The sequence below is a fragment of the Pocillopora damicornis genome, chromosome 13, assembly GCF_964200805.1.
Source record: "Pocillopora damicornis chromosome 13, jaPocDami1.2, whole genome shotgun sequence".
Classification (NCBI taxonomy): Eukaryota; Metazoa; Cnidaria; class Anthozoa; order Scleractinia; family Pocilloporidae; genus Pocillopora; species Pocillopora damicornis.
In genome coordinates, this window is record NC_142682.1 from 15,017,199 (window position 1) to 15,044,336 (window position 27,138).

Consider the following 27,138-nt stretch of genomic DNA (forward strand, 5'->3'; position numbering starts at 1 on the left):
TCACCAAATGACTTAATGTCAGTTAACAGTTCTTGCTGAGTGTTGTACATTTGTTTTTTTTTTAACTGGATAACAGCTTTTCTGTATAGTGTTCTGTTACAAACAGAGCAAATATAATATGGACCTTCCCTAATTTTACTTTGAAAAGCTGTGATCTTATGATCTAAATCATGTTGAACTGAGTTTCTATAGGCTTCCTTATTAACTTGGACTTTTGATAAAATCTTATCTTTGTCTGCAGGATCCAGTGTTTTATACCATTCTACTTTGCCAGACAAAAGTTTTTCTTTTTCTTCAGGATTCAATGACTTATACCATTCTGCTCTTTTTTGTTTTTGTGCAGAATTGAGGTAGTTAAACCATTCTGCTCTTTTTTGTTTTTGTGCAGTATCCAATGATTTATACCAAATTGCTCTGCTAGACAAAAGATTTTGTTTTTCTGCAGAACCAAGTGATTTATACCAATCTGCTGATTTGGACAAAAGCTTTTCTTTTTCTTTGGGGTCCAGTGATTTATACCATTCAGCTCTGTGAGATAAGAGCTTTCCTTTTTCTGCAGGATCCAGTGACTTGTACCACATCGCTTTATCAGACAAAACTTTTTTTTTCATGGTAGGTTCCATTTGTGTATAGCTTTCTTTTTTCTTTTTTGCCTCTAGTTCTCTCTAACCATGAGACTTATGTTTTGCCATTACCTTTTGTCTTCCAGCATTTGACAAATTAGATGAACAACATATAAATTTAATACAATATTCTACATCTTTACTCTGGAATTGTTTTTTACAATATCCACTAATGACTGAATAAGAAAATCTATGTCATTCATTTTTTCAAATATATCAAGTGTGCCATTAGGACTGAATCTTATAATATAGTACTTAACACTTTTTGCTTTTGTTTTCACTTTATTGTGCTGAAAAATATAGCTGAAGCGATAATTTGAAATCCACATTAAAAACCCAGTATTATACTTAGTATTATCTGTGATTAACTTCTGAAGCGATAATTTGCTACCAAGAGATGTACAGCATAGCATTCCTTGTTTCTCCAAATTAAAGGCAATATTAATATCTGCGTCATATATTTGAAGGGTCCTTGGGAAATTGTTGATAGTCAGTGGATGGTTATCGCTATTGAAAAGGATAGACATTTGCCCTTTCTTGATTTAATTGTGTCCAGAGGGGTTCAGGGTAATTTAGAAACAAGTGTCTACCGTAAACCTACCCACACCGACAAATACCTCGCCTTCGATTCCTACCACCCTATATGCCATAAAAAGTCTGTAGCCAAAACTTTACTTAGGTGGGCTGACTGTCTACCATCTTCACTCGATTCGAAGGCTGAGGAGAGGAAATATGTTTCCAATGTCCTAAAGGCAAATGGCTATACAAGAACTTTTCTCCGTAACTGCCAAAAACCAGTTACAAATAGTAGTGCTCTTGATGAAAGGGAACCAGCGACTGGTTTTTCCTTACATACAGGGTGTTACGGAACCCATCAAGAGAATTTTGAATAGCCACAACGTTACGGTCAACGGTCTATGAATTGTAACTTCTTCGGTTACATTCATTAAATCTGCAAACCAGAGTAGCATCAAACTATAGCAGGTAATTTAGTGTTAACTGGGTTGAAAACGTAAATTAGCCACCGTAAAGGGTAAAAAAGCTGACGTTTCGAGCGTTAGCCCTTCATCAGAGCGATTCATCAAACTATTATTACTACTACTATTCATCAAGCATCAAACTATGTCTGATTGTCCACCTGGTTGCCGTGTGAACTTTTACATATTTTATTAACGTATGAGTTAGTTTTGCAACTGACTTTTAAATCAGTCGGTTGATGTTTTATAGAATGAAATCGGATCACTGAATATTTATTATTTAATTTTGTAAATAGATGCAAGTTTCCTAGGCAGGAAGGCTGAAATAAACGAGCATGGGTTTTATGTTTCTCATTACAGGTGTGAAATTTTAGCCTTGGTTTTTACGTAGATCATTAAATGTGAGTCTTTTTCACTTTTATTTACGTTAATAAAAGAGTTTGAATGCCAGTTGTGTAGGGACAATTGTTCTCAGGTATAATCGAAAAACTGCGGTAACTAAAACTCCTCCGGATATGGATACACTCCGTTGATTTATGACGCTCGGACTTATTATGCCCCTTAAAATGCTAAACAGATGAAAGCCTAGGTGTGCATATATTTAGGCACACAGCTTTAACTAATTTATACTTCATTTCAGCTAACCCAATAAAGCGTGAAGCAAGGACCTCAGGAACTCACTGTATTACCAATTCCACTGAAGGTTAGTAATTGAAAATTTTCTATGCCTGTAACGTTTTTCCTCTCACAAAAGCGCCGCTTCTTTCCAACGAGTTCTTAGACTTTCAATCCTCAGACATCTCTCGAACATTGCCCCTGGCGATATTTAAACAAGAGAAGAAGAAAAAAAAAATCAAGACTCCTGATATGAATACACTCCATCGATTGATTTAATTTTTAGGAATTGTTAAGGCCTATTTACACGGCACGACTTTGTCGCATGCGACAAGCTTACGACAGGCCTACGACATGACTTAAGATTCGTAAGCGAGTTGTAGGTTTGATTTACACGAAACAATTCGTGTCGTAAGCCTGTCGTAAGCTCGTCGCATGCGACAAAGTCGTACCGTGTAAATAGGCCCTTAGGCCCCATTTAAAGTGTCGAACAAGCCCACGTACGTCTGCATATATTTAAGAAAACAAACTTTGATTCACTTCAACTTGTTTTCAGTTACCCCATAAAGTGTTAGGCTAGGACCTCAGGAACTCTCTGAGTTACCAATTCCACTGAAGGTAAGTAATTAAAAATGTTCTATTAATGTACCACATGGGAAGAAAAACACGGCGGCAGCTCATGACTTGCCGATTTCGCTGATAATTCAGGTCAATTTTCCTCTTTACAACTGCATTTGTAATGCGAAAATGTTCTTATACAGTCAAAAAAATATCAAAGTGTTCTGCAGGCGGCAGCTTTACCATCTTCACTACAGGTTCTCATTATAACGTCGCTTTCTAATACAAATATCAGTCTCAAGTCTCGAGCGAAGCGCTTCTTGACATGTCGAGTACAATACACCGCCAAGGGAAAGAGTAGTTTTAACCTGGCGAGAGATGTACTGGTATATGGTGATATCCAAGCAAACCTTGTTCCTGGAAAGACGAAGCCGTCGCTTAAATATCCATGTGGCGAGTGTAACAAAGCCGTGAGGAACAATCAAGACGCCATTCTATGTGCTAGCTGCAACAAGTGGTCGCACGCTAAGTGCTTACGGATATGGCATACAATTTTTCAGTACTTTCTAAGGCAGCCTGACATCAAGTGGACCCTGCCATCATTGAATGATTCTTTTTTCACATAAGACTCCTCAGGTGATGAATCACTCAGCATAACCATCGAACCTGAAGTCAATCAGCCGCAAGGTTTGCAAGGGAGAATGGAATTACAAAACTCCAAGGAAGTCCCCGACGGAGCACGACCACACTAAGTATCTCTGAAAATGCTAAGCTGGAATCCTTAAGGAAACACTTCAACAAGGATTTACTAATGGGTCACATAAACATTTACAGTATCCAAAATAAATTCGAGGAACTTGCAAGACACTGGAATTCAAATTACGACGGATGCTGATTTTCGGTATAGTACGGGATAATGTGAAATTAAGTAAGCCCAAGGTAATTTCTTTCCGAAGCTATACAAATTTCAATGGAGAGAGTTTTAAAGAAGACTTATCCTTAGCACCCTGACATATTGGTAAAGTTTTCGAGGACATGGACGACCAGTTGTTTTTCTAGAATACATTAACGAAAAGCATTGTAGACGAGCACGTACCTATCAAAACAATGCGGGTAGGGGCCACAATGCGATGTTAAGGCCACTTTTGTGGAACATATTTCGGAACGATCTTTGATACAACGTGGATTCTGCGCTATCAAAGTACGCGAACGATCATCAAATCTATGAGAAAGGACTAGACATGTGTACTGTACTTGCGAAACTTCAGGAGAGTGCCACCCTAGTGACTAATTGGCATGATTCGAACCTCATTAAGAGAAACCTGAAAAAATATCAAACGATGGGCATTCGGAATAAAAGTGTGACCTGTGACAATTTCAAACTATTGCTATTTTTGATGAAAGACAACAAGGTTATGATTCGAGGCGAAAGCAAAAGTTTGACAATAAGTTGGAGTTTCGAAAGAGGCTGAATGTGTATTTACCGTATCTTACGGTGCCACGTCTCAACTTCGGCATAATATATGGGAGCAGCGTTGAGTCGCAAATGGAAACTTAAACAATTTTCCATCGGGGTTCCCGTTCTCAGATCAAGAAAACTCGAGTGATTTGAAATTGGGGACCTTAAGAAGTCAGGACGGCAACGCCAAGGAGGACTTCGATTAAAAAATGAATTTCTGCCTTTAATTAGAATTTCAAAAATGGCTCCATGTGTTTACGTCTCATACGGTGCCACACCACAACTTCAGCATACCGTGTTAAAGAAGCGTTGAGTTCCAAATGGAAATCAAATAATTCGCCGTCGCGGTTTCGGTTCGGTTCGACGCAAGTTGTGGTGATTTCACGTTGTTGTTTTGCAGGGGACGGCTAGGAAATGTACAGAGTTTAATTAAAGAGAGGATGTCAGCATCCATCGAACAAATTTGAAATATTGTGGCAAGTCGCCCAAAATTCGTTTTCTCTCCTACTTTCGTGTTTTGTAGCCCAATATGTTCTAATAATTGTGGTGTAGTTTTTTTGTGAAAATATATTTTAGTTTTCGAGAAATGATTTTTTTCTTTCGACCGCTCAAATATGCAAATTTTCACCGTGAATATTACCCGAGTTGTGTGACCTCATGTAACGAATTCACTTGACCTCCGGTATTTCTGCCGGCATAATCCTTTGTTTCATTATCTAAACTTAATCCCTTGTCAATAATTGTAGCTGGCAAAGAAATATTTATTTTTTGGTGAATATTTTTGTCCGACGTACTTTTTCTATGTCGAAAAGTAGCATCAAAACAAAGACAGTTTGATCGATATGACAGAATCTACTGAGCTTCTAGCTTTTAAAAGACAAAAGGATGGTTATAAAGTTACTGTAAAAATTTCCTTGTGTATTTGTGCTCTTCTATCGTTAGACTTGTCGCCACCGTTTACAGGCATGAATCACTACAATTTGTAAAGAAATCTAGCATAATACTCTTACCTTATTTATTTACGATTTTATGAGCTGTTACAATGATCAAGTTATGCTCTACCACATTTTAGAGGAGATTTGCTGACAAAACTTTTTTCTCTTCACCGAAAATCACATCAAAATTTGTCCTTGCTAATTGCTGGTTTTCAGTGTCACGCCATTCAAAATAGATCAAAATAAAAAATAAAAACCGTTCAATCGATTTAGTCTAGAATCTGGAAATAGAAAGAAGCTAGATATGTAAAGACTCTCGCCAAGATTTAGGTCACAGCAATTTTTCTTACGGAAGATATGAGGAGAAACGTTTTTCCCAAATTTATAGAGATTTGTATGGAGCCGCCATGCTGGTGCCCACCTAGATGGGCACCAACATGGCGGCCGGAAACCAGCAGAAACATCTGTCACTGAGTTTTGCTACAAAAGCGTGAATTTATCTCTCTAAGAACTCATAAACGTAACAATAATACTTTATTCTAATACAAGAACTGTTCAGATAGCTGAATTTCCCTAAATAAGTCACCTTTTAAACCAACATAACAGCTCTCTCGCTCGTCATGTAAAGGCCACGTCACGCAAAAGCTTAGAAATTCAAGAGTAGTCTATCACTAAACCAAGAACCCATTTGGAGTGAAAATTTGTGTGAATATTAGTTTTTAGCTGCTCTAATACATCATGAAAGTAAAATCTCAGGAGGATCAATAGTTCTGAAGTCTGAAATTTAGTGACGTCACGTGAAAACCAGCAATTAGCAGCCCCCCGAGGAACCCCTTTACATAAGAGGGCGAGGATGCGAGTCGGGAACTTCGAAGATGATCCCAATAAAATTATAAAAGGTACCTGAGTCTTATCCTTGTGGGAGTGGCAACAACTGATGTTTACCCCTAAAAAGTACCAATTTAAACGCAAAAAATTGAAAAATCCTAAAAATAAAAACTCCTTTAGCGATATGCTCCAGAGGCTCAAGTCAGATCATTTAAGTCGTCCTAGTAATGATTATTTCAGGTATTTCATTGAGCGAAAAACATCCTAAAAGGTACCAGCTGGGTCTCTGGTAGTCCACTAAAGTTTGAGACATCGTAAAAGGTACCAGATCACTGATTTTGACCCTGAAAGGTACGACAAGCATCCTCACCCATATCCTATCGCCTGATGACTCGTTTCGAATAATTTTACTCTGCGATCATGTGGCGACCGGGATGAACTCGTTCTTGAACGAAACTCATTCCGATGTCATGTAAAAGGCCCCTAAGAGTTTTTATTCCTAGAGCATCACGCTTTGCTCTCCCGCCAGAACACTGTAAATTTCAATATGCGCTGCTACTGAAACAACGATGACCGTATTTCTTCACCTATAAGTCGAGCGATTTTTCAGTATTTGACACAAAAGTTTGGGAGATTTTTTCGCAAGAAACGGGGTTCGGCTTATAGCCGAGGGTTTGGAATTCAAAACTAAGTACAAATTTAATGTTAATGCGAAATGACCGTGAATTCCGGGACAGCAGCACTCTTTACGTGACATGCTTTAAAATTGACATGACAACAAAGTATTTCTGACCACCTATCAGATTCTTTGCTTCCCGCACATTGAAAGACGATCTCACTCAACGCGGCAAAAACTCTTCTCATTTCACATTACAAATGAAATAATTGGTCTCTCTGCCGTGAAAACCACTCCATCGCTTGCTCGTCTAGTTCGGGACACTTGGGAGTGAAACGGCCCATTTTTGCACGTCTTGCAGACATCTTAAGCTTGCCAGAAAGAATAGTCGCCTGGTCTCGTCTCCAGCGTCGCACCATGGACTCGCTTAGTCCATAATCTCAAGCGATTTTCGAGCTGTTTTCTACAGCTTCAGCCTCCGCGATAACTTTTATCCTGAAAGCCATAGTATAAGAAGAGCGGCGTGCTTTTGGCATGATGAGAAAAATAACAGTGACGAAAGAGATACTCGCTTGAAACGTTAGTCAGGTTACAGTAACTGAGAGTATTGTTGTGTTTCTACAGTTGCGTAGTGGTATTTACATCTTCCCTGATTCACTTTTTGTTCTTTTGTGTTTATTCTCATTCATTAGCTTTTGTGTTCATTGACCCATTTCCCAATTTTTTTCCGTGAGGTTCGCTCATTCAAATGGCCGGTTACAATCAAGAATTTCGCTCTCAGCTTATAGCTTATGGTTTTGCGTTTTCGTTTGGACAACGCGAGTCTGTTGGAAGGCCTCTAACTTTTAGAGTCCCGGCTTATGGGTGAAGGAATACGGAAGTGACTACAAAATTAACATATTGTAATATTGTCAATTCAACATAAACAAAAATCTTCATACAGGGTAAATATTCATTTGTGTTGGTATCAATTATTGCGTGACTAGCTTATGATATACATGGGGTAGGGGAAAACACAACGTAAAACCTGGGCTCCTGGCAAAAATTAAGTAATACTCAAGCGTAATCTAATAACCGAAACAGCTTACTGGTCTTATAAAGTCATAAATAAACAAGGTAAGAGTGTTAGTTTTTTTACAAATTGTACTGATTTATGCCAATAAACAGTGGCGACAAGTAGGCACACCATGTACATTTCCTAGTTGCTAGCAAGTAAATTTTGCCCGACTATGAGTTCGTCTCACGATAGAACAACACAAATACGCAAAGAAATTTTTACAGTAACTTTATAACCATCCTTTTGTCTTTTAAAAGCTAGAAGCTCAGTAGATTCTATCATATTGGTCATTGTTAAAACTGTCCTTGTTTTAATGCTACGTCGGACAAAAATATTCACCAGAAAATAAATATCTCTTTGCCAGCTTCAATAATGACAGGGGATTAAGGTGGTCTTCCACACTCAGAATTTCGCATTTTTTGATGGAAATTGCTAATTTCTAATTTCTAATGTCACTGTAATTGCTATCCTTAGGTATTGTTCTTTCATTCCTATACACATAGTGTTAACAACTGAGTTGAAAACGTAAATTAGCCACCGTAAAGGGTAAAAAAGTTGACGTTTTGAGCGTTAGCCCTTCGTCTATCGCTCTGACGAAGGGCTATCGTCTAATCGTAACGCGCCAAGTACAGATCCATCCACTACAGGCTTTCGTTTGGTCGACATGGAAATATTGGACTCTCTATGCAGAATTTTGCCGTGTAAGGAGTGCTTCGCAAGAGCAAACTCTTAAACGAAAAGGATGTGCCAGCCATCTTCGCTTGTTTTGTGCCTCGTGTGGCTGGGTGAAGGACTTTATCACGTCTTTGAAAGTCCCTAATTAGCGATGTTTTGAAGTGAATAGGAGACTTCTTTATGGCATGCGATCAATTGGCTGTGGACTCGCAGCAGCGAAACGATTTTGCAGGCTAATGAATATGCCTCAACCTCCAAGGCAAACACCGTATGCCTTGCATAACAAGGCGTTGCTCAAGGCAGCTAAAGCAGTTGCGGTGGAAACAATGGCCAGTGCTGCAGAAATCCACAGCCTAAAACCAGCTTTCCAAGAAGGATTGGTAAAGTGTAGTGTATCTTGTGATGACACCTGGCAGAGAAGAGGTTTTTCTTCTTTAAATGTTTGTGTCACTGCTATCAGCATGGATACCAGAAAAATTCTGGGTGTTGAACCCCTAAGCAAAGTGTGTAAGATGTGCAGGGAACGTGAAAATGATGCTGACGCCCCTGAAAATGCAGCATGGAGGGCAGAGCATGAGCCAAAATGCCAGGCCAATTATCAAGGATCAGTCCCAAACTTGGAACCTGAAGGTGCCATGCGTATCTTCTCTCACTCAGTAGAGAAACACAAGCTTGTGTACTCAGAATATTATGGAGATGGTGACATAAAGAGTTACAGTTTAATAAAAGAACAGTATGCTATTTATAGTGTACAAGTGCAGAACAAGGAGTGTGTAGGACATGTACAAAAGAGACTTGGCACTTCTTCGCACAAATTGAAGAAGGAGAAGAAAGGAATGGGTGGTAAAGGAAGACTAACAGACAGCATGATTAACAGGTTACAGAATTATTATGGTATTGCCATTAGAAGCAATTCTGGTAATCTTCCAGCCATGAGGTCAGCTATTCATGCAAGTTTGTTTCATTGTGCTTCCTCAGCTGACAGAAAGTTGCATTTGCAGCATTGTTCAGAGGGTCCTACTAGTTGGTGTGGGTACATGAGGGATCGAGCCAATCAAACAACCTACCACAAGCATGGGGCTGGTTTACCCTTAGATGTTATTGTTGAACTAAAACTAATTTTTGCAAGACTTAGTGAAGACAATCTTCTAAGCAAGTGTCTTGATGGAAAGACACAAAATCAGAATGAGGCCCTCAATGCAATGTTCTGGGAGAGAGTGCCAAAGAGTGTCTTTGTTGGCCCTGAGACCTCGCAATTGGGCATTTACGATGCAGTAGCCCTCTTTGGCTGTCAGGCTTCTGTAAAGATTCTAGAGGAACTTGGAATTTCTCCTGGCAATTATTGTACAGATGATGCTTAGAGAGCTGATTCAATCAGAGTTCTAAAGGCCAACTACAAAGAGCAAGGAGTCATCGAATCTCAGCGGAGATTGCTCCGCGGCAAAAGAAAGAAAAAAACAATTGAACTGAAATTTTCAGTGACTTCTCTCTAGTATTTGTGCTGTGATGTGAACTAGAAAAAAAGCAGTTGTATGAAAGTGCATAAATCTCATTTCAAATTTTTGAGAATGATTAGGGCCAAAATATTGTTCCTCTCAGAAATAAATTGTTATTGTTCTGAGAGATACTTTGATAGTTTACTTTTTGAGGTGTACATCATAGAGCTATCATTGTGGTTCATTTTGATACCATTTATAGGTTAATGGAACCTCTGGTCCTATAGATATTATTGTTAGTAGACAGTACCTTTTTTCACCCTTGGGGGCCTGGAAACTTGTTGCCACGGTTACAAAATGTCAATCACTAGTGCAATTCGCAGCACTTTTGGATGATGTTTCCAATGGTACCATCATGAATTGGACCCAGTTAATATTGAAAATTTTTAAAATGTGAGTGGAAGACCACCTTAAGTTCAGATGATAAAACAAAGGATTATGTTGACAGAAATACCGGAGGTCAAGTAAATTCGTTACATGACGTCACACAACTCGGGTAATATTCACGGTGAAAATTTGCATATTTGAGCGGTCGAACGAAAAAAATCATTTCTCCAAAACTAAAATATATTTTCACCAAAAAACTACACCACATTAGGACATATTGGGCTACAAAATACGAAAGTAGGAGAGAAAACAAATCTTGGGAACTTACCGCTGTTTGTCTGAGGCATGTTGACATTAGCTCTTAAAACGCACGTGCTGAAATATTGTTCTGCTCTCTTTTGTTTTGCCACGTCCTTGTTGCCGTTGCCGTCGCCGTCGTGGTTTGCTAAAGGTGACCGATTTCTCATGAGGGAGCGCAGCAAACTAGTAAGATAATGGGGAGTTTAAGAAAACAGCGAGGGAACGGCAACGGGAACGTCTCTAAACAAAAAGTTTAATGAGTAGAACAATGGCTGTGCACGTGCGCTGAAAATCTTTGTAAATTTCTTTGCGTCCTCTACAAAACAACAACGTACTATAACCCAACTTTGCGTTGTGTGGAAAACGTGGGCGACAACGGCTCTTTTTTTTATTTATTTCTAATTTAACACTGAGGTCTATATTCAGTTTCGAAATATTTTTGACAATGAGAAACAAACTGAACGACTTTAGAGTATCTCGAGTTTCATAAGTAAAATATAGCTCGATAGCTAACGATTGAGCTATCGAGTTCAACACTAGACGAGAAATTCTACGTCTACGCGCGCCTCTGTATTATGCCGAGTTTGAATATAACGCAGGTGACTCAAACTTGTTTGAACTTTGAAGGCCTTTAACGTCACCTTTATGACCGTTTCTTCTTGCAATATTATATTTAGGTCACAGACAGAGCAGCATGACAAAAGATGGATACCAGAAAATAACCACAAGCGAAGATACAAGAAAAGACGGCTTTATTTCTCTTCTTCTATTTCAATGGATGGACAACATCTTCAAGACAGGTAGCACAGGAACTATAGAGGAAAGCGACTTCGCGCCACTTTTAAGAGAAAATTCCACTGCATCTTACAGCAAACGCCTCCAGACACAATGGGAGAAAGAGAGAGCTAAGAGCAAAGGCAATGGGAAGAGACCGAAACTTTGGAAAAGCGTCATTACAATGATATCTATCAACGAAGCGTTGATCATGGTACTCCCTCGAGCCTTGTACGGACTTTGGCGACTCCTCAAGCCTCTACTTCTGGGTTACTTGCTTTCCTCTCTAATGGAACCTGATCCACATAAAAATCCTCTTTCGTATGGCTGTGTCATAATTATGGGACTAGGTGCCTTGATTGGAACAATTTCCATGCGACACTCTTCCTATCGTTCAGATGTACTTGGTATCGGAGTAAGCAGTGCTCTGAAAGCTCTTATTTATCGAAAGGTAAACGCTTTTTTTTTTTTTTTCTCCATTGATTTAATCTTTCCGGTCTATGGCGCACGATGCATAGGAGGTAACAAACGAACTCCAGAGCTATTTACCCAAGGAGGAATGATAGCTTATTTAAATTTTGTTTAGTGGAAGGAAAAACTCGATATTTTGAAGATCAGTACTTGTGTGAGGGTAATTTGCCCATAATTTCCGTATATCTAATGATAATAATTCAGTACGATAATTTCGCAATATGAATTTTGACAGATTCTACAACTCAAGAGGGCTGATCTACTCAAATTTACAACAGGACGCGTGATTGACCTGCTCTCAAACGATGTTCAGCGACTGGAAGGACAAACGTTAATGTTGATTCTCGGTAGCATTTTGGATCTCACCCTTGTCATACCTGGAACTGTAGTTTTTCTTGTGTATTTAATTGGTTGGCAAGCTCTCATGGGAGTCATATGCCTTTTTTTTCTGGTGCCGTATTTCGCAGCGTTGTCCTCTCTGTGTGCTACACTTCGCCGGCGCACAGCAGCAGTCTCAGATAGGCGCTTCTCTTTGTTGAACCAAGTAATTTCCGGGATTCGCGCCATTAAAACACATGCGTGGGAGGATGAATTCAGAGGGAAAATAAAACGGATACGAAGGTAAGTAAAAAGATGTACTAACTGATTACGAAGTGGCCGGGAACGCTGTGGCAAAATATTCATTGCAGCTCAAATGAAATGAAACAAACCGAAGTAAAAAAATCATATATTTCATTTCTTTGTGATTTCGTTTCCTCGAAAGAAGAACCTGCTCAAATTTACTTCGCGCCCATATCATAAGGCTTAGCTCTACCACCTACTTAGCTCGTACCTCTACCACCTTAGCTTCGTAGCTAAGGTGGTAGAGGCACTCGATTAACATCTAGGGGACACACACTGCTAGCTTTTTTCCTGTAATTGCTTTAAAAGCAGCTTACCCGCCAAGATCCTTTCTTCACACCTGTTTTGCGACCCCACTACTGGAGAAAAAAAACAGTCGCGGAAAATTTTTGACCCAGAAGTTAAGATGTATAAGATATTGTATATTATATTTGCAAGCAAACTTTGTTTTCGTGTGAACAAAGCGATAATACTAAGCGGGCAGCACAGCACTATCCATATAAATTATTTGGATAGTGCTGTGCTCCCCGATTAATCCAATTAGAGTTCATTTTGACATCTGGTATACTAGTTGGCTTATTTTCAGTGCACTGAATCCCAGACGAAAAGCCCAGCTCAAACAGTCACTAAGATCATTGTGTAGTGTCCTTGTACTTAACCCTTCAAAAGACATATGAGAGCCGAAGAATTGTCAAGGGACTCCTTACTAAATGCTAAGTAAAAACCTGGCGCTTCACGTAACAGAAACCGGATAGGCTTCGGCTCTTACGAGAGTCAATCTCTTGTTTAGACGTTTTTCACAATTTGATAAGGTATTTAAGGTAGAGAAGAATAACAGTGCATTTATTCTGTTTGCAGTGATGAAATGAAGATTATCCGTACGAAAAGCAGTGTTCTGTCAGCCCTTGCTGCCTTGGAGTATACTTCAGTGCCATTTGCGATGCTGGTGTCAGTCATGACTCTGGTGCTAACTGGTCAACCCCTCACGCCTGTTAACGTGTTTATGCTTCTCTCTTTCGTCAATGTAGCAAGAATAAGCCTTTGCATATACCTACTCTATGGTACCTTGGAAGCATACGAGGCTTTTGTTTCACTTCAAAGAATCGAGCATTTCCTTCTTCTGAAAGATTTAGCCGAGGCCTACTATGATCACTCCAGCGAAAGCACTGACAAAGGGAGAGGGAATGTATCCGAACTGACGAGAATCTCGTTGGATCAACACGATAAAACTGAAGAAAATCCCAGTATTCTTGTTGATCAACAACACAATATGGCCATGCCAGCGACCCTGGAAGTGTCAGTTTTAACATCAAAAGAAAACCTTAGTGATGATGTGTTTATTTTGCAAGATGTCCAATTTTCTACGGCGTCACAAGAATTAACAGTCATCACAGGTTCAGTGGGTAGTGGAAAGTCTACTCTCCTCTCAGCTATTGCGGGTGAGGTGTCAGTCGCAGCGGGAACAATAACCTGGCCATCTTCCCTTGTTTATGTGCCACAGACACCCTGGGTCTTCTCTGGAACAATAAGACAAAACATCTTATTTGGTCAACCTTACAACGAAACCAGGTACTTCCAAGTAGTTCAAGCATGCGCCCTGATGGAAGACTTTCAGAAGTTTCCAAAAGGTGACGAAACGGTTGTAGCTGAACGAGGCGTGGCTCTCAGTGGGGGCCAGCGTGCACGAGTAAGCCTGGCACGTGCGGTTTACATGGATGCAGATCTGTACCTGCTGGATGACCCTTTAAGTGCCGTGGATACGAAAGTTAGTCAACATATCTTTGAGAGATGCATTAAAGGCATATTGTGCAACAAAACCCGACTGCTAACGTCCCATCAAGTAGAACACATGAAAGAAGCCGATGAAGTGATTGTGTTGTACAAAGGACGTTTGTTGGCCAAAGGTACTTTCTCCGAGCTTGAAGAGAAGGGTGTTTTTGATTCTGCACTTGATCCACTTTGCAAAAAGCCTTTCGGAGACAGGAAGCCTAATGCGAGATCGGTTTCGGAAAAGGAAAAAAACCCAGAAGTCAAGGATAAAGCAATGCCTGCACCAACTCAGGACAAGGAGCTACAAATATCAGACGAAGACCGTATAATCGGAGGAGTGACTTTTAAGATCTATTGGGACTACTTCAAAAGTGGATTAAACGCTATGACGATTGTTGGAGTTATCTTCTTGTGCTTCATCACTCAAGGTAAACTTGACAGGTTTTCATTCTGTTTTTAGCGGAGGCCGTCGTTTAAGTTTCAGTTTCTCGCTAGCTTTGTAGACTGAGGCTTTATCATAACTGGGTATGTTTATCTTTTATTCCATTCAGTCTTTCAGACTCAAGAATTCGAACCCTCTATTGCTTTTACCTCACCGGTGATTAAGATATGTTAATTCTTCGACGAAGCCAGCGGAAAATAAATCTTCCAAGTGGTGAATAATGGCTGTAAATATACTAAAATCATATATGTGCACTACAACATAGTGACCAGCTCCCAGTTGGCTTGTTAGCTCAGTTGGTAGAGCGCTGCACCGGTATCGCAGAGATCATAGGTTCAAATCCCATACGGGCCTGAATCTTTTTCAGGCCTAATTTCAACTACTGGTTCAAAGCTGCGAGGATCGCTTTTATATCCGTTTCTTTAACCGCAGTATACATATATGATTTTCATGTATTTACAGCCAAATAATTTTTCCTTACAACATTACCCCTGAATCACACATTAAGGTCACGAGAATAAAGGAAATGATCACCAACTTGAGAGGCTCTTGATTGGCAAACAAATTCTCCTTGTCAGCACCTTAGGAGGTAGAAGTTAACTCACACTTGTCTTGTAATTCCTTATATAAATTTTGATACTTAACCCTTAAACCTCTGAGAGTGACTAGCATCTAGTTTCTCCTTAGAAAATCACCCCTCAGTGAAACATTAAGGTTACAAGAAGAAAAGAAATGATCACCAACTAAAGAAGCCCTTGATTTTTTTAACAAATTCTCCTTGTCAGGGCCTTTGGAAATGTATAGAGAACAGTATGGAGAATATGCATACTGATGTAAGGGTGGAAAGGGTTAAGCTGCGAAGTGACAAAGGAAAATTTTCAGAAATCCCGCAAAATTATTATCGTCGCTTTTGCCACGTTTTTATATCCACCAATTTTTGACATCTCCATCCAAAAACGTATCTTTTGCTAACTGATTAGTCTAACTTACTACCTCTTAACCCTTTAACTCCCATGAGTGACCAAGACTGAATTTCTCCTTACAATATCAATACAATATCAAGCAGACAAGTGATGAGAATAAAGAAAAATATCACTAAGGGGATTTTAAATTGATCCAATACCAAAGTCTCCAAAGTAACATCAAAAGAACTGTATGGCAGATAGTAAGGAGAATTACTAATGAGATCTTAAGAGTTAAAAGGTTAATTTATACTATTTTTATGTCCTCTCTTTTTTCATAGTGATGATAGTTTCTCCTGACTTTTGGCTTTCATCTTTAACTGAGAAGAGTCAAGAAAACCAGAAAGACAAAACAAACCTGATCATATTTGGTTGTTTAGTACTTGGATCCTTCATATTTGCCGCTGCCAGAGCATTTTGCTTTCTTCAGGCCGCCGTAAGATGTTCCGAACGTCTTCACGATAAGATGACGGTGGCAATTCTAGAGGCGCCTGCTTTGTTTTTTGATTCAAACCTTGTTGGCAGAATTCTTAATCGATTCTCTAAAGATACAGGTTGCATGGACGAGGTGTTACCCAAGGCGTTTCTGTTTGCTATCCAATTAGTCTTGGCTATGCTCTCCTCGATTCTTGTTCCAACCGTCGCCAATCCATGGCTTCTATTTGTGGCTGTTCCTATGGCAGTAGCAGTCGTGTACATCTCTCAGTACTACCTGAAAACTTCCAGACAGTTGAAACGATTAGAGTCTATAAACCGAAGTCCTGTGTTTTCACACATCTCGGATACCATAGATGGGCTGGAGACTATTCGAACAAGAGCAAGACAAAAAGATTTTGAGGAACAGTTTTACAGGTATGTCGTACAGTATCAACCAGTTGTACTTTACAATATCAAGGTTTAAGAAAGATGTTATTTGTCTTGCCACGGGAAAGGGACAGAGAAACGATTTCAATATCTCGCGCTCTGATTCTCTAATACTGAGCAACACAGAACTTAAACGATGACCTAAGTGATTCTTAATTCTTACTTATCGTGCGTTCTGCACATTGATAAAATCAGCAAAGTCGAAGAACGCGTATTGCCTTTTGGCTCAAATACCATGGCTTTTCCTGGGGCTAATTGTCCCCTTAAGTGATTCACAGTACTGTAAAACGTAGCCAACAGATGGCCTGGAAATAGATTGGTGAGCACCAAAGAAGAAATTTATTCTGTTTAGTATGAAACTTTACTGTGAACTTGCACGAGAGTAGAATCAGGAGTTAAGTCCTTCCGATTAGGTGCGCATGCGCCGTGTTAATTTCATCTCGCTCCTTTCAGATGTCAGGATGTTCACACTCAGTCGTATATAATGGTGCTGGCCTGTGAGAGATGGCTTGGTGTGCGTATGTCATTCCTTATCTCCCTCCTGACGTGTTCAGTGGCTCTGGGGGCGATCTTTGTTTCTCAAGATGCTGGTAGGTACCTAATAGCATAATCCCCCACTGACCACCTGTCAATTGAGAAATTTATCGCATCACAGGATGTCTGTAGTTGGACAGAGCCCTCTGATTACTTCTCTCAAACCATTTTTCTCCTGTTTGCAAGACGTTTGGTACATACCACTCAGTGTTTATTTAAACAAGCTTCTTAATCTCGAGATTAATTTATTGCAAAATACGATCATTTTCTCTCGGACCCTGTTTGTAAAATGCAGTAGTAACTATGACCAATATTTTCAGTGGATTTTGAAATTATTCGTTAGCTGTTTGTTTAAAGATTTTTCTATTACTTTCATCTGCTACCTATCAACTTAAAAATGCTCGTATTTGACTAACTGATTTTCGTTTTCTAACACCTTAAACAGATAACTAATAAAAACATAGAGTGTTAATAAAATGTTCATGACATCGATCCTTTTTTTTGTTTTATTCTATGAATAGCGTTCGCTGGACTCGGGCTTGTTTACGTCCTTGAGAGTGTAGAACTGATGGATTACACTGTCAGAAAAGCAGCCGAAGTTGAGAATTTTATGACGTCAGTTGAACGAGTTATGACGTACACCAAACTTGATCATGAACCTGGTTACAAAGTGGAAAAACTTCCCCCGGAACACTGGCCATCAAAAGGAGATATCACGCTTCAAGACTTGTCAATGACTTACTACCCGGGGGGACCTCAAGTATTAAGGAACGTTAATCTTCATATAAAAGGTGGAACCAATGTTGGTGTCACAGGGCGAACGGGAGCCGGCAAGTCATCTCTAGTGGCAGCTCTTCTGCGCATGCCAGATGCCCAAGGTGCCATAATGATTGATGACATCGCAGTAAAGGACATTAACCTTCAAGTGTCTCGGCGATGTGTATCCGTACTAGGCCAGCGTCCTGTCCTTTTCAGTGGATCTTTGAGAGAAAATCTCGATCTTGTAGAGCAGTTCCAAGATGTGGAGTTATGGCGAGCCTTAGAGATCGTTCAACTGAAAGAATTGGTGGAAAATTTGGAAGGAAAACTAGATCACCAGTTGTTAGAGCATGGTGCAAACTTCAGTGTAGGAGAACGACAGCTAATTTGTTTGGCTCGTGTTCTTTTGCATAAAAGAAAAATTGTCATCCTAGATGAACCCACTGCACATGTGGATCCAGACACAGAACAAACAATTTGGAGGATAGTGCGAGAGAAACTGAAGGGCTCCACAGTAATCACCATAGCTCATCGACTGAACACCATCAAAGACTGTGACATGATTTTGGTCATGAAAGATGGCGAGATAGATGAGTTTGATAGTTTCAACTCAATAGTTACCAAAACTTAACATAGTTTTACATCACAGTAAAAAAGGAGATTTCTATAGAGAACTTTTTACCTCTCTGCATCTTTTTTCTCCTATCCCTTTTGTTTTAAAATTATTTAGAATTCAGTTTTCAAGGTGTATGAACAAAGCTCATAACAAGCGATTACACCCAATTCCATTAAATTTGGATTTCTGTCATATACAGGAAAATGTAACAGAAACTTATTCCTCAGTTCCAGGTTGGAATCCTTGAGGGTAATTGCATGTCTTTTTCTTCCTTTACTCTCTGCAGGGCAGTGGAAGGGATGGTGAAGGAGGCTTTAAACCCCTCCCACCCTCTCCCCCTCCCCCCCCCCCCCACCACATAAACAAAGATTTAGAAGAGCAGAGCAACTCACACTTCAGTGCAGAAATTATTGCAATTACTATAGTAGTTTGAAATTAATTTAGCAAAATGTTTAGTCTCCTAAACTTTCCACAGATTGTTTCATCAGGATTGCACTAAGTGTATCTACATGTTATGAGACTGAATTCTTTGACAAAATGCCTTCTTATACATTATTAGAAATCAGAGGAGATGACTGAGTACAGAAAACATGGCACACTGCACACTGGAGACTTCCTAACACCATTTGGGGTTCCTTTTTATTGGATTGCAACAGTTCAATTTTATGAAAAGTAAAGTGGCTCTGAGCCTCTTCCTTCTCTGCACCAGATTCACATGTTTACAAAGCAACTCTGACACTGATCATGAATAAATAAGATAAATAGTATATTGAAGTGTAGACAATGATAACCATAAAAATTAATGTTCAAAATGTAGCCTTTTCGCAACAACAATTAAGTAATAAATGTCCTCCCCACGAGGTTCACTTCCATAGCTTATTACTTATCATCATTTGTAGATTAATTAATAATGCATTCTTAATACTACGCTTCATCTAGAATATATCTCAGCTTCACACCACAGGTAATGGATTCTGCTGCATAAATACTTTTGAGTGTAATTTGCACTCAATTATACACACATTAAAAAGGTGGGTGATCATCTTTCTCAAAGAAAAATTCAATTACGGCCATTATGTACTGTATTTCAGAGAACAGGTATGGAGAACACTTTAATTACATCTTTCAAGACCACTTAGATTGGTTTCAGGCCTATGTCAACACTTGACACAAAGGCACTTGTCCTAATGAATGTGTCACTCAGGTATAGTATCACAGTTGAGAATTACTCCTAAAATTATTACTGTGATTAAAAAATTAAAAGAGTAATTGAAAATAATTATTTTCAGTCTTTTTTTTCATTTCAATTTCCTATGACAATTTTCCACAAACATTTCACTCTGGAGAAGTTGTGAGAACAAAGTTTTACAGTTTAAGTCAACTGAAATTCCTAATAAAATTTTTTTTGCAATTTTTGGTGCCAGCAGAACATATTTCAACATTGAACAGTACTCTAGTAGAGAACTTCCCTGAGTGGGTCTGATTACAAAGATTATAAACTGTCACTTGCCTTGCGTGCAAAAATTTAAACCTACAAAGTTAATATGTCACAAGGTGACAATCAACACAAGACAATAACTATTTTTGATCACCCAACTCAGAATTTCCATTAAAATCTTGGCCGTTCAGTCTGGAACCTGTAACACCAACTATATTAGTTACTGCTTAGCCTCTTCTACCACAGGAGACAAACCACTGAAGCCAAAAAGTACTACAAAAACTGCTCAATGTAATGGCATATCAAATGATCATTAAAATGTCATGGCTTTTTAAAATATCAAAAATATTTCCTTTAAAATTTCTGCACTTGAGGCAAAACATGGCACTGCTCATGGTCAGATTTGATTCCCACACCATCCCCAACCCGTAAAGGAACATGATCTTCAAGGTGGAGGGTAAATTTTTCTATCTATTTGAAAGAAAAGTTTGCTGTAGTGGGGAAGCTCGATTATTTTTAACAAAGCATTTAAGTTAATTTTATGAATATTTTGAGGTTTTTCAAATCAAAGGGGCTGTTTTATAATTATAGGATTTCATCAAATTCCTTAAAGGGGGTTGGGGGCACCCTCATGTAAAATCGATTGGGCAGATTGTTAACAACCTAGCCTAGAGTAATGCTCACCCAAAGAGAAGTAAAAATGCACCACTTCTAAAAGTATATGAAGGTTCGTACCAAGACGACTCAACTCAACGTTTGTCGTCTTCTGCTTCCCGAAGTGTGGTTACAGTTGCAAGAGCCGCGTACATATACGTCGGCACAACAGCGTCTTTTTTGTAGATTGTTACTTCCCATGTCGGATAAAACTGAAATGCTGGACGTTTAATGACTCCCAAACTTGAACCAGACTTGGATTCTTTCAGTGTGATTGTCTTGCCAAGTTCGAAACGAAAGCGATCGGTGCGTGCAATTTCTTCGTCTTTCGAATTCTTGATCAAGAAGACATCTTTCGTTAAACTCGACGAGCTCCAACTATATTCGATCCTGTAGCTTGTCGAGTTGGTTTTCCATTCCTCTTTGATATCATACTTTGCTGTCCAGGTAAAAAGCTTTTGTTTGATTGTCACAGCTTTTTCCTCTTTTTTGTTCAACATGTAAACAGTCCAAGCACACGCGACACACTTTCTCGCGTGCCCGATCTCATCTCCCTCTGGAGTCAGGTACAGCATATCTTTGTATAGGTTCACACCCTTGGGTCTGCGGACTTTGTAGCTTGTTGGCAGCTCCCATTTCTCCGTTGCATACGGTAAGTTTTTCTCGGCCTGATACTTCTTAGCGGTCAGTCCGATAGCAAGGCCAATTATCAACAATACGAAAATCACCACAGCTGCGACAAGAAATTTTTTCTTATCACACTTTTCAACAACACTCATAATATCACTTGTTAAATGACTAATGATGAAACTTTGAAGTTTCTCGAGACTTGCAGAAATTCCGACAAAAGGTTTCTCAAACTTCAACAGATTTAGTATTCTTCGGAACGAAACTTCGTGACTCTGCCCCAAGCCCTTTCGAAATTAACGCTTGGCACGTCACAGCCTGTTTCAGAATAATGAGCCGCATGCGGATGATGCGGTTTCCTGCACAAGTCATTTATTTGTGGAGTCTTGTCTTTCCTTCATATCACTGCTTCGATTCTTGCGTCCAAACTCCATTTCCCCCCACCTCACCCCCGTTTCCGCCGTCGAATTGCTCCTTGAGCTTTGACTTAATTTAATTTGTTTGCGGTGTTTTGGGTTCTTATCAATCAAAGGAAGGACCACATCTGTGAGTATTTTTCTGAACGTGGATTTTTTTAATCTCACTTATTCTTTGCTTCTTGTTTCTGAACGCTGCATTGGTCGCTTGACACACATGTGATAAACCTATCCCAGGTGTAGTTGACGTTTTCCCAGAAAAACATTGAATGCTTCTCCAGGTTGTAGAATATTCAAGTAAATTCATCCGTCTCCAAACTCTTCTGTCTACTTCTCGCAACGCATTTTTCTTGCACATATGGCAGTTTCAGTCTAATGATTCGTAAATCCGTCGTTCCCAAATTCCTTTTCCATTACCAAACAGTTTCGAAGCCGTTACCAAGGCAACAGGCGAGGTCTATGACTTATACCTAGTAACTAGTACCTAGTTGACGCGCCAAAACTTAAAAAGCAAAATGGTGCTTTGCAACTGTTATGCAATTCTATTTCTTTTGCTTTTAAGAAGAATAACTGCCGACTCACCGAACGCAATGAATGAAGCTGGTTTTGAACTTTTTTCTAAAGAAAAGCTACAAGCTGGGAAATCAAAATTGGAAGAGTTCACGGCGAACGCTAAGAGCAGTGATTGCTGGAAGAAAGCTGTTGAAGGGATCGAGAAACGATGCAAGACTCTTGGAGACGTGGAACAGAGCTACCTGGCAATCGATTTTACAAACTGCCATTTGTCAAAATCAGGGAGAAGAATCTATTCTTGTTCGAGAGAGACGCAATCAGTGGAGAAATGTACGGGATCAATGGACGACACAACATATCTAGCGTATACGACATTTTTTGCTCATACGACTGATATCTGTTTCTACGTGAAAAGTGAGTTGTGGCAAGCAAGAACAGAAGGCACGATCTCTAAATTATCAAGAACTTCCCGACAGGTTTCTGCTCAGCTGGAGGAGTCTGCCCAAAGACAAATCCTATTACTACAAACACAGAATATTTCCCTCGAAAACCAGAAGGAAATCATATCAAATGAAATCCAGTTATCTGCGACACTGAAGAACTCCACGTCAACAGCAAGGGAAGCCTTCGAGGACATGAAGCAAAATGCTGTCGAACAAAAAGCTTTATTCACTGAAACATTTGATGGTGTCTTCAAAAGTGTGGAAAAGGTCCAAAGACTGCAATCAATGATTCTTGGAGAGTTCATAAGTTTACAATCTGTAGCTTTCTACATTGCTGCAGTATGTTCATGTTATTTCATGACAAGCACTCCACGCACGGCAGCTGGCAGACTCCCGCTTTTCGTTTTGTTGTTTATTCTCATATTCAGTGAGCGGCTGGTGACATCTTATGGGGTGACAGACACCCAGTCAACCAACACAGTAAGGCATAGTACATGTAGTGTTTTAATTACTGTATGTGCATAATGAATACTCTGACGTTTCAAAGGTTGGCCCTTTGCCATTCCCTCTGATGAAAGGCTAACACTTGAAATGCAAGCTTTATAATTCTTCACAATAGCTAATGTATATTATCAACTCAGTTGATGAAACCAAATTATCTTGTCATACCTCACACCTGTGCAGCACCACAGTTTCCTAAGAAACTCAACCCCTTTATTCATTTATTGAAAATTCTGCCACATTGCAGGAATGGTGGGAAAAAAATTAGTGACAGCAGCTTTGTGTGAAGCTTCAACTACTGAAACAAGCCACTAAACAATCCAGAATGTTTGGTAAACTGAAGATATGTTAATTGGTAAATTGCAAACAAGCACCACAGTTTGTGAAAAATTGAAGAAATAAGATTATGAAATCTTATGTCTGCATTTCCTGCTGATCCTCAATAGTCCATTTTACAGTTGCCTACTTGGTTGCCAGGCCTTTGAATGGAAGTGAGGCTAATGGTGACCTTTTTATGATACAAACATTGTTGCTTTTCAAATGTAAATTACTTTGTTATCATGCTAACTAAATATTGGTTTCTATCACAACATGGCCACCTTCAGCCTCACTCCAAACCAAAGGCTTGGCAACTTAGCACACATCTGTAAAATGGCCTATTTTAAGTGAATTAGATCATATGACATTGCTGTCATTATTATTATTTGTCTCTGTCCATAAACTTTGAAGAGAGTTACTTCGAGAGTTATTTGTTCTTCTTAACCCTTTATCTTCCATTGAGTGACCAAGACAGAATTTCTCCTTACAATATCAAGCAGACAAGTGATGAGAATAAAGAAAAATATCAATTAGGGGATTATGAATTGATCGAATACCAATTCTCCCAACTTACTACACAAGAATTGTATGGCAAACAGTAAGGAGAATTACTAATGAGATCTTGGGAGTTAAAGGGTTAATAACAGAAAACAATGAATTCCATAAAGGGCTCAATATGGAAGTCAGACTCCTAATCAGTAAGCCTCCTTGAAGTAAAATCATGTTAATCACATGGTAAACTTTTCATATGTTTTAGAGAGAAAGCGAAGTCTGTAAGTTACACTATAACTTTTTAATCTCCTTCAAGTCTCAATAGTTTACTTATTGATATTCCTGACCACTACTTTTCACATTTGTCTCACAGGAAGCCATACACTCAAGACTTTGGTTTTTGAGAAAGCTATTCATCATTATCACAACTATTGTGATAATGGTTGTTGGATACCAATATCAAGATTACAACAAAATCAACTTTAATATGCTTTGTGAGATGCAGCTTCAGATTCGAGATATGAAGCGATGGCAGGAGACAATCAAAAGTTTGAAGGCACTTACAAATGGAGACTCTACACCTCAGCCTGTGCAGAGCAGGTAAATCCGATATTGGTACTTCTGTTAAGTATTGTTGCTTTTGTTATCATTGTCGGGAGCAAAGGAGAACTCCAAGAGGTTGTATACAGTGAACACTGGCAAATAAGCTGCTCCATTTTCCCCAAAATTTTTGGAGCAAGTTAGGGGTGCAGCTTATCTGTGGGTAACAGTACAATTATTGGGAAATGTGCCACAAATTTACATCAAGTAACAATATTCATCAATATATATAATTTATGAGTATGTATGAAAAAACTAATAAGAACTTCGTAAAAAGATACCAGGGTAAACATTAATCATTGGTTTTGTTAGTTTGGTGACTTCTAAAGTAGCAGTTTTTGTTCATAAGCTCAGGCTTATATTTCTGGCTGTTATAACAAACCATGTTTTTTTATAACAAACCTGTTTAAAGTTGACTTCTTTGAGCAGCGAAACATTACTCAGCAAGAAATCTCTATTTTTTCACTGCAAAACTGTTAACAGTGTCACAGATAGCTGGTCACATCAGTAGGGGCCTATGGTGAAAGTGAATGTTCTTGTATGTTGGGAACATTCTTATTCTTTTATGCCTTTGTCAGCATCTGTGGTAGCCAGTCGCATGAATACCAGTAGTGTCATCTTACCATTTTAAAGAGCATGGGATGTAATAACTGTGATTCAGCCATGTTAGCGGACCACAGATCAAACAAGCCAGCATACTGTCAGCCACATACAAGTGCCTAATATTATTCTAATATTTTTTTGTGTGCAGACATTCAATGCCAAGTATTACACATCCTGGTTGTACAAAATATGTCCAAATATGTGATTTACAAGATGGTCCCATCAGTGATTGTGCACAAAACTTGTATAGTGATGATGAGTCTGATTTGAGTTATACACCTGGTGAGTCAGACCTGGAGAGTTTTTCTGATGATAGCAATGAGGAAGATGATTCTGAGACTGAAGACGCCATACCAGATGTGAGAACACCAGTGATTGGAACGAAAGCAAAAGGAACACCTAAAAAGACAAACCCTGCAGTGTCCAGAAGAACAAGTAGTAACAAAAGGGTTAGATATGTCTGAAATTTCCTTTGTGTTTGTGTTGTTCAGGTGTAAAAAACCACATACATTCAGAATTTGGTTATGAAGAGGTTCCCATGGAATAAAACTTTCCTTTTCTTCCCTATGATACTGTTCTCCCATATTTCTATGCCGCCTTCCTTTTTATGATTTTTGCCTTTTTATGTTTGTCAGGGTCATAATTCAAGTCCATCAGTACGCTACAATCTTCGATCAAGGGAAAGCACACCCTCTTATGTCCACAATGGTAGTTTACTCTGCAACATGCCTTCACCATCAAAATTAACGGAGCTGATTGACAAAGTACAAAAGGGTTCAAACAAGCGGTACACAGCTGTCAGTTGTAAACCTAAGAACAAGAGCCCTAAAAAAGCACCATTGTTTTCATCTGATGAAGAACCCTAAACACATTGTTGCCTCTGATTTTGAGCATTTAACTTCTGTAAACATATGGCTGGGCCAATGATTCTGCAACCATCATTGTCATTGCCATTATTGTCATTATCATTTTAAATACAATATTGTATACAAATTATAACTCTAACCTAAGATCAGATCCAGAAAGGCACTGAATTACTATTTATCTTTCTTTCTTATGGTTAGAATTATTATTATTATTATTGCCATTATTGTTATTATCATTTTCAATACTGTATTATATACCAATTATAATTCCAACCTAAGAGCAGATCCAGAAAGGTACTAAATTACTATTTATCTTTCTTTCCTATGGTTAGAATTATTATTATTGCCATTATTGTTATTATCATTTTCAATACTGTATTATATACCAATTATAATTCCAACTTAAGAACAGATTCAGAAAGGCACTAAATTACTATTTATCTTTCTTTCCTATGGTTAGAATTATTATTATTATTGCCATTATTGTTATTATCATTTTCAATACTGTATTATATACTAATTATAATTCCAACTTAAGAGCAGATTCAGAAAGGCACTAAATTACTATTTATCTTTCTTTCCTATGGTTAGAATTATTATTATTATTGCCATTATTGTTATTATCATTTTCAATACTGTATTATATACTAATTATAATTCCAACTTAAGAGCAGATCCAGAAAGGTACTAAATTACTATTTAATTTCCCTCCCTGAGGTCAGAATTATCCCTAGCAATGTGAGACTTGCCTAGTGTAGTACCTATATTGACTAGGCATAAGGCATTGTTAAATAGATATTATCATTAATATATTTCTTGCATTTACCTCGGCCAAAAACAATACAATTAATTGATTGGGATAGTGACAAATTTCTCACATAAATTTTCTCCAGCATTACAAGAGAAGGGATTTAATTTTGTAAACAGTCATAAATTATCAAGATTGTATATGTTAGTGTCTACGACTTTTGCTTGATATCCATAAGGATTTTGTTATTTAAAAGTTATCATATTTGATGATATTACAACAGTTTCAAAAATTTTCCAATGCTAATATTGTAATTTCAGTACTTCCCTTATACTTGTTCATGCATTATTTATGTCCAAGGATATTTAACTACTGCTACTGCCAAGTTAATGTGGAAGTGATACTGAAATTTTGTTTTTGCCTTTTTTGTGCGCTATAGTGAATGTCATCAATAAAGAACATGTTTTTCCTCTCTGACCGACTGATGATTGCATTTTCAATTCAACCGCAGTAAATGAAAGATTCCATAGTGCTGATACGGCTGTTTTTCTGCCAAACGTCTTTTTCGGAGGAGAACCAACACTCATCTTAATACTTGTGCAATGATCCTTTTGAAATACCTAACTGCTTCAAGCTTGAA

The 27,138-nt window shown here is 38.6% G+C and overlaps 3 protein-coding genes and 1 pseudogene across 4 annotated transcripts; 3 read left to right on the top strand and 1 right to left on the bottom strand.

The window, feature by feature from the left end:
• The first annotated feature begins 1,935 nt into the window (after positions 1 to 1,935).
• On the top strand, positions 1,936 to 9,836 carry LOC149035652 (uncharacterized; annotated as a pseudogene).
• Positions 2,208 to 21,269, top strand: LOC149035653 (ATP-binding cassette sub-family C member 4-like). Of its 2 annotated transcripts, XM_089190809.1 has the most exons (8): positions 2,208 to 2,303; positions 2,772 to 2,833; positions 11,144 to 11,691; positions 11,947 to 12,332; positions 13,191 to 14,530; positions 15,788 to 16,358; positions 16,824 to 16,960; positions 17,426 to 21,269. In XM_089190809.1, exons 3-8 carry the CDS (start codon positions 11,161 to 11,163, stop codon positions 18,292 to 18,294), a joined length of 3,834 nt encoding a protein of 1,277 aa, XP_089046935.1. In that variant the 5' UTR covers positions 2,208 to 2,303; positions 2,772 to 2,833; positions 11,144 to 11,160; the 3' UTR covers positions 18,295 to 21,269. The 2 variants fall into 2 exon arrangements, with proteins under 2 accessions (XP_089046935.1, XP_089046934.1); XM_089190808.1 differs by lacking the exon at positions 2,208 to 2,303 and having other exon boundaries at positions 2,474 to 2,833.
• Positions 18,893 to 22,251, bottom strand: LOC113666347 (uncharacterized). The gene has a single exon (XM_027182125.2). It carries the CDS (start codon positions 21,148 to 21,150, stop codon positions 20,467 to 20,469), a length of 684 nt encoding a protein of 227 aa, XP_027037926.2. The 5' UTR covers positions 21,151 to 22,251; the 3' UTR covers positions 18,893 to 20,466.
• LOC113666360 (uncharacterized) lies at positions 21,914 to 26,970 on the top strand. The gene is made up of 4 exons (XM_027182137.2): positions 21,914 to 22,850; positions 24,055 to 24,281; positions 25,033 to 25,333; positions 25,520 to 26,970. Exons 1-4 carry the CDS (start codon positions 21,930 to 21,932, stop codon positions 25,748 to 25,750), a joined length of 1,680 nt encoding a protein of 559 aa, XP_027037938.2. The 5' UTR covers positions 21,914 to 21,929; the 3' UTR covers positions 25,751 to 26,970.
• Positions 26,971 to 27,138: the final 168 nt, after the last annotated feature.

Excerpts from the sequence above, each read along its gene's own strand:
- LOC149035653 (XM_089190809.1), top strand. The coding sequence starts at position 11,161 with ATGACAAAAGATGGATACCAGAAAATAACCACAAGCGAAGATACAAGA. Across the intron at positions 11,692-11,946 it reads AAGCTCTTATTTATCGAAAG|ATTCTACAACTCAAGAGGGC; the intron begins GTAAACGCTTTT and ends GAATTTTGACAG. Across the intron at positions 16,961-17,425 it reads CTTTGTTTCTCAAGATGCTG|CGTTCGCTGGACTCGGGCTT; the intron begins GTAGGTACCTAA and ends TTCTATGAATAG.
- LOC113666347 (XM_027182125.2), bottom strand. The coding sequence starts at position 21,150 with ATGAGTGTTGTTGAAAAGTGTGATAAGAAAAAATTTCTTGTCGCAGCT.
- LOC113666360 (XM_027182137.2), top strand. The coding sequence starts at position 21,930 with ATGGTGCTTTGCAACTGTTATGCAATTCTATTTCTTTTGCTTTTAAGA. Across the intron at positions 22,851-24,054 it reads ACACCCAGTCAACCAACACA|GAAGCCATACACTCAAGACT; the intron begins GTAAGGCATAGT and ends TTTGTCTCACAG. Across the intron at positions 24,282-25,032 it reads CCTCAGCCTGTGCAGAGCAG|ACATTCAATGCCAAGTATTA; the intron begins GTAAATCCGATA and ends TTTTGTGTGCAG.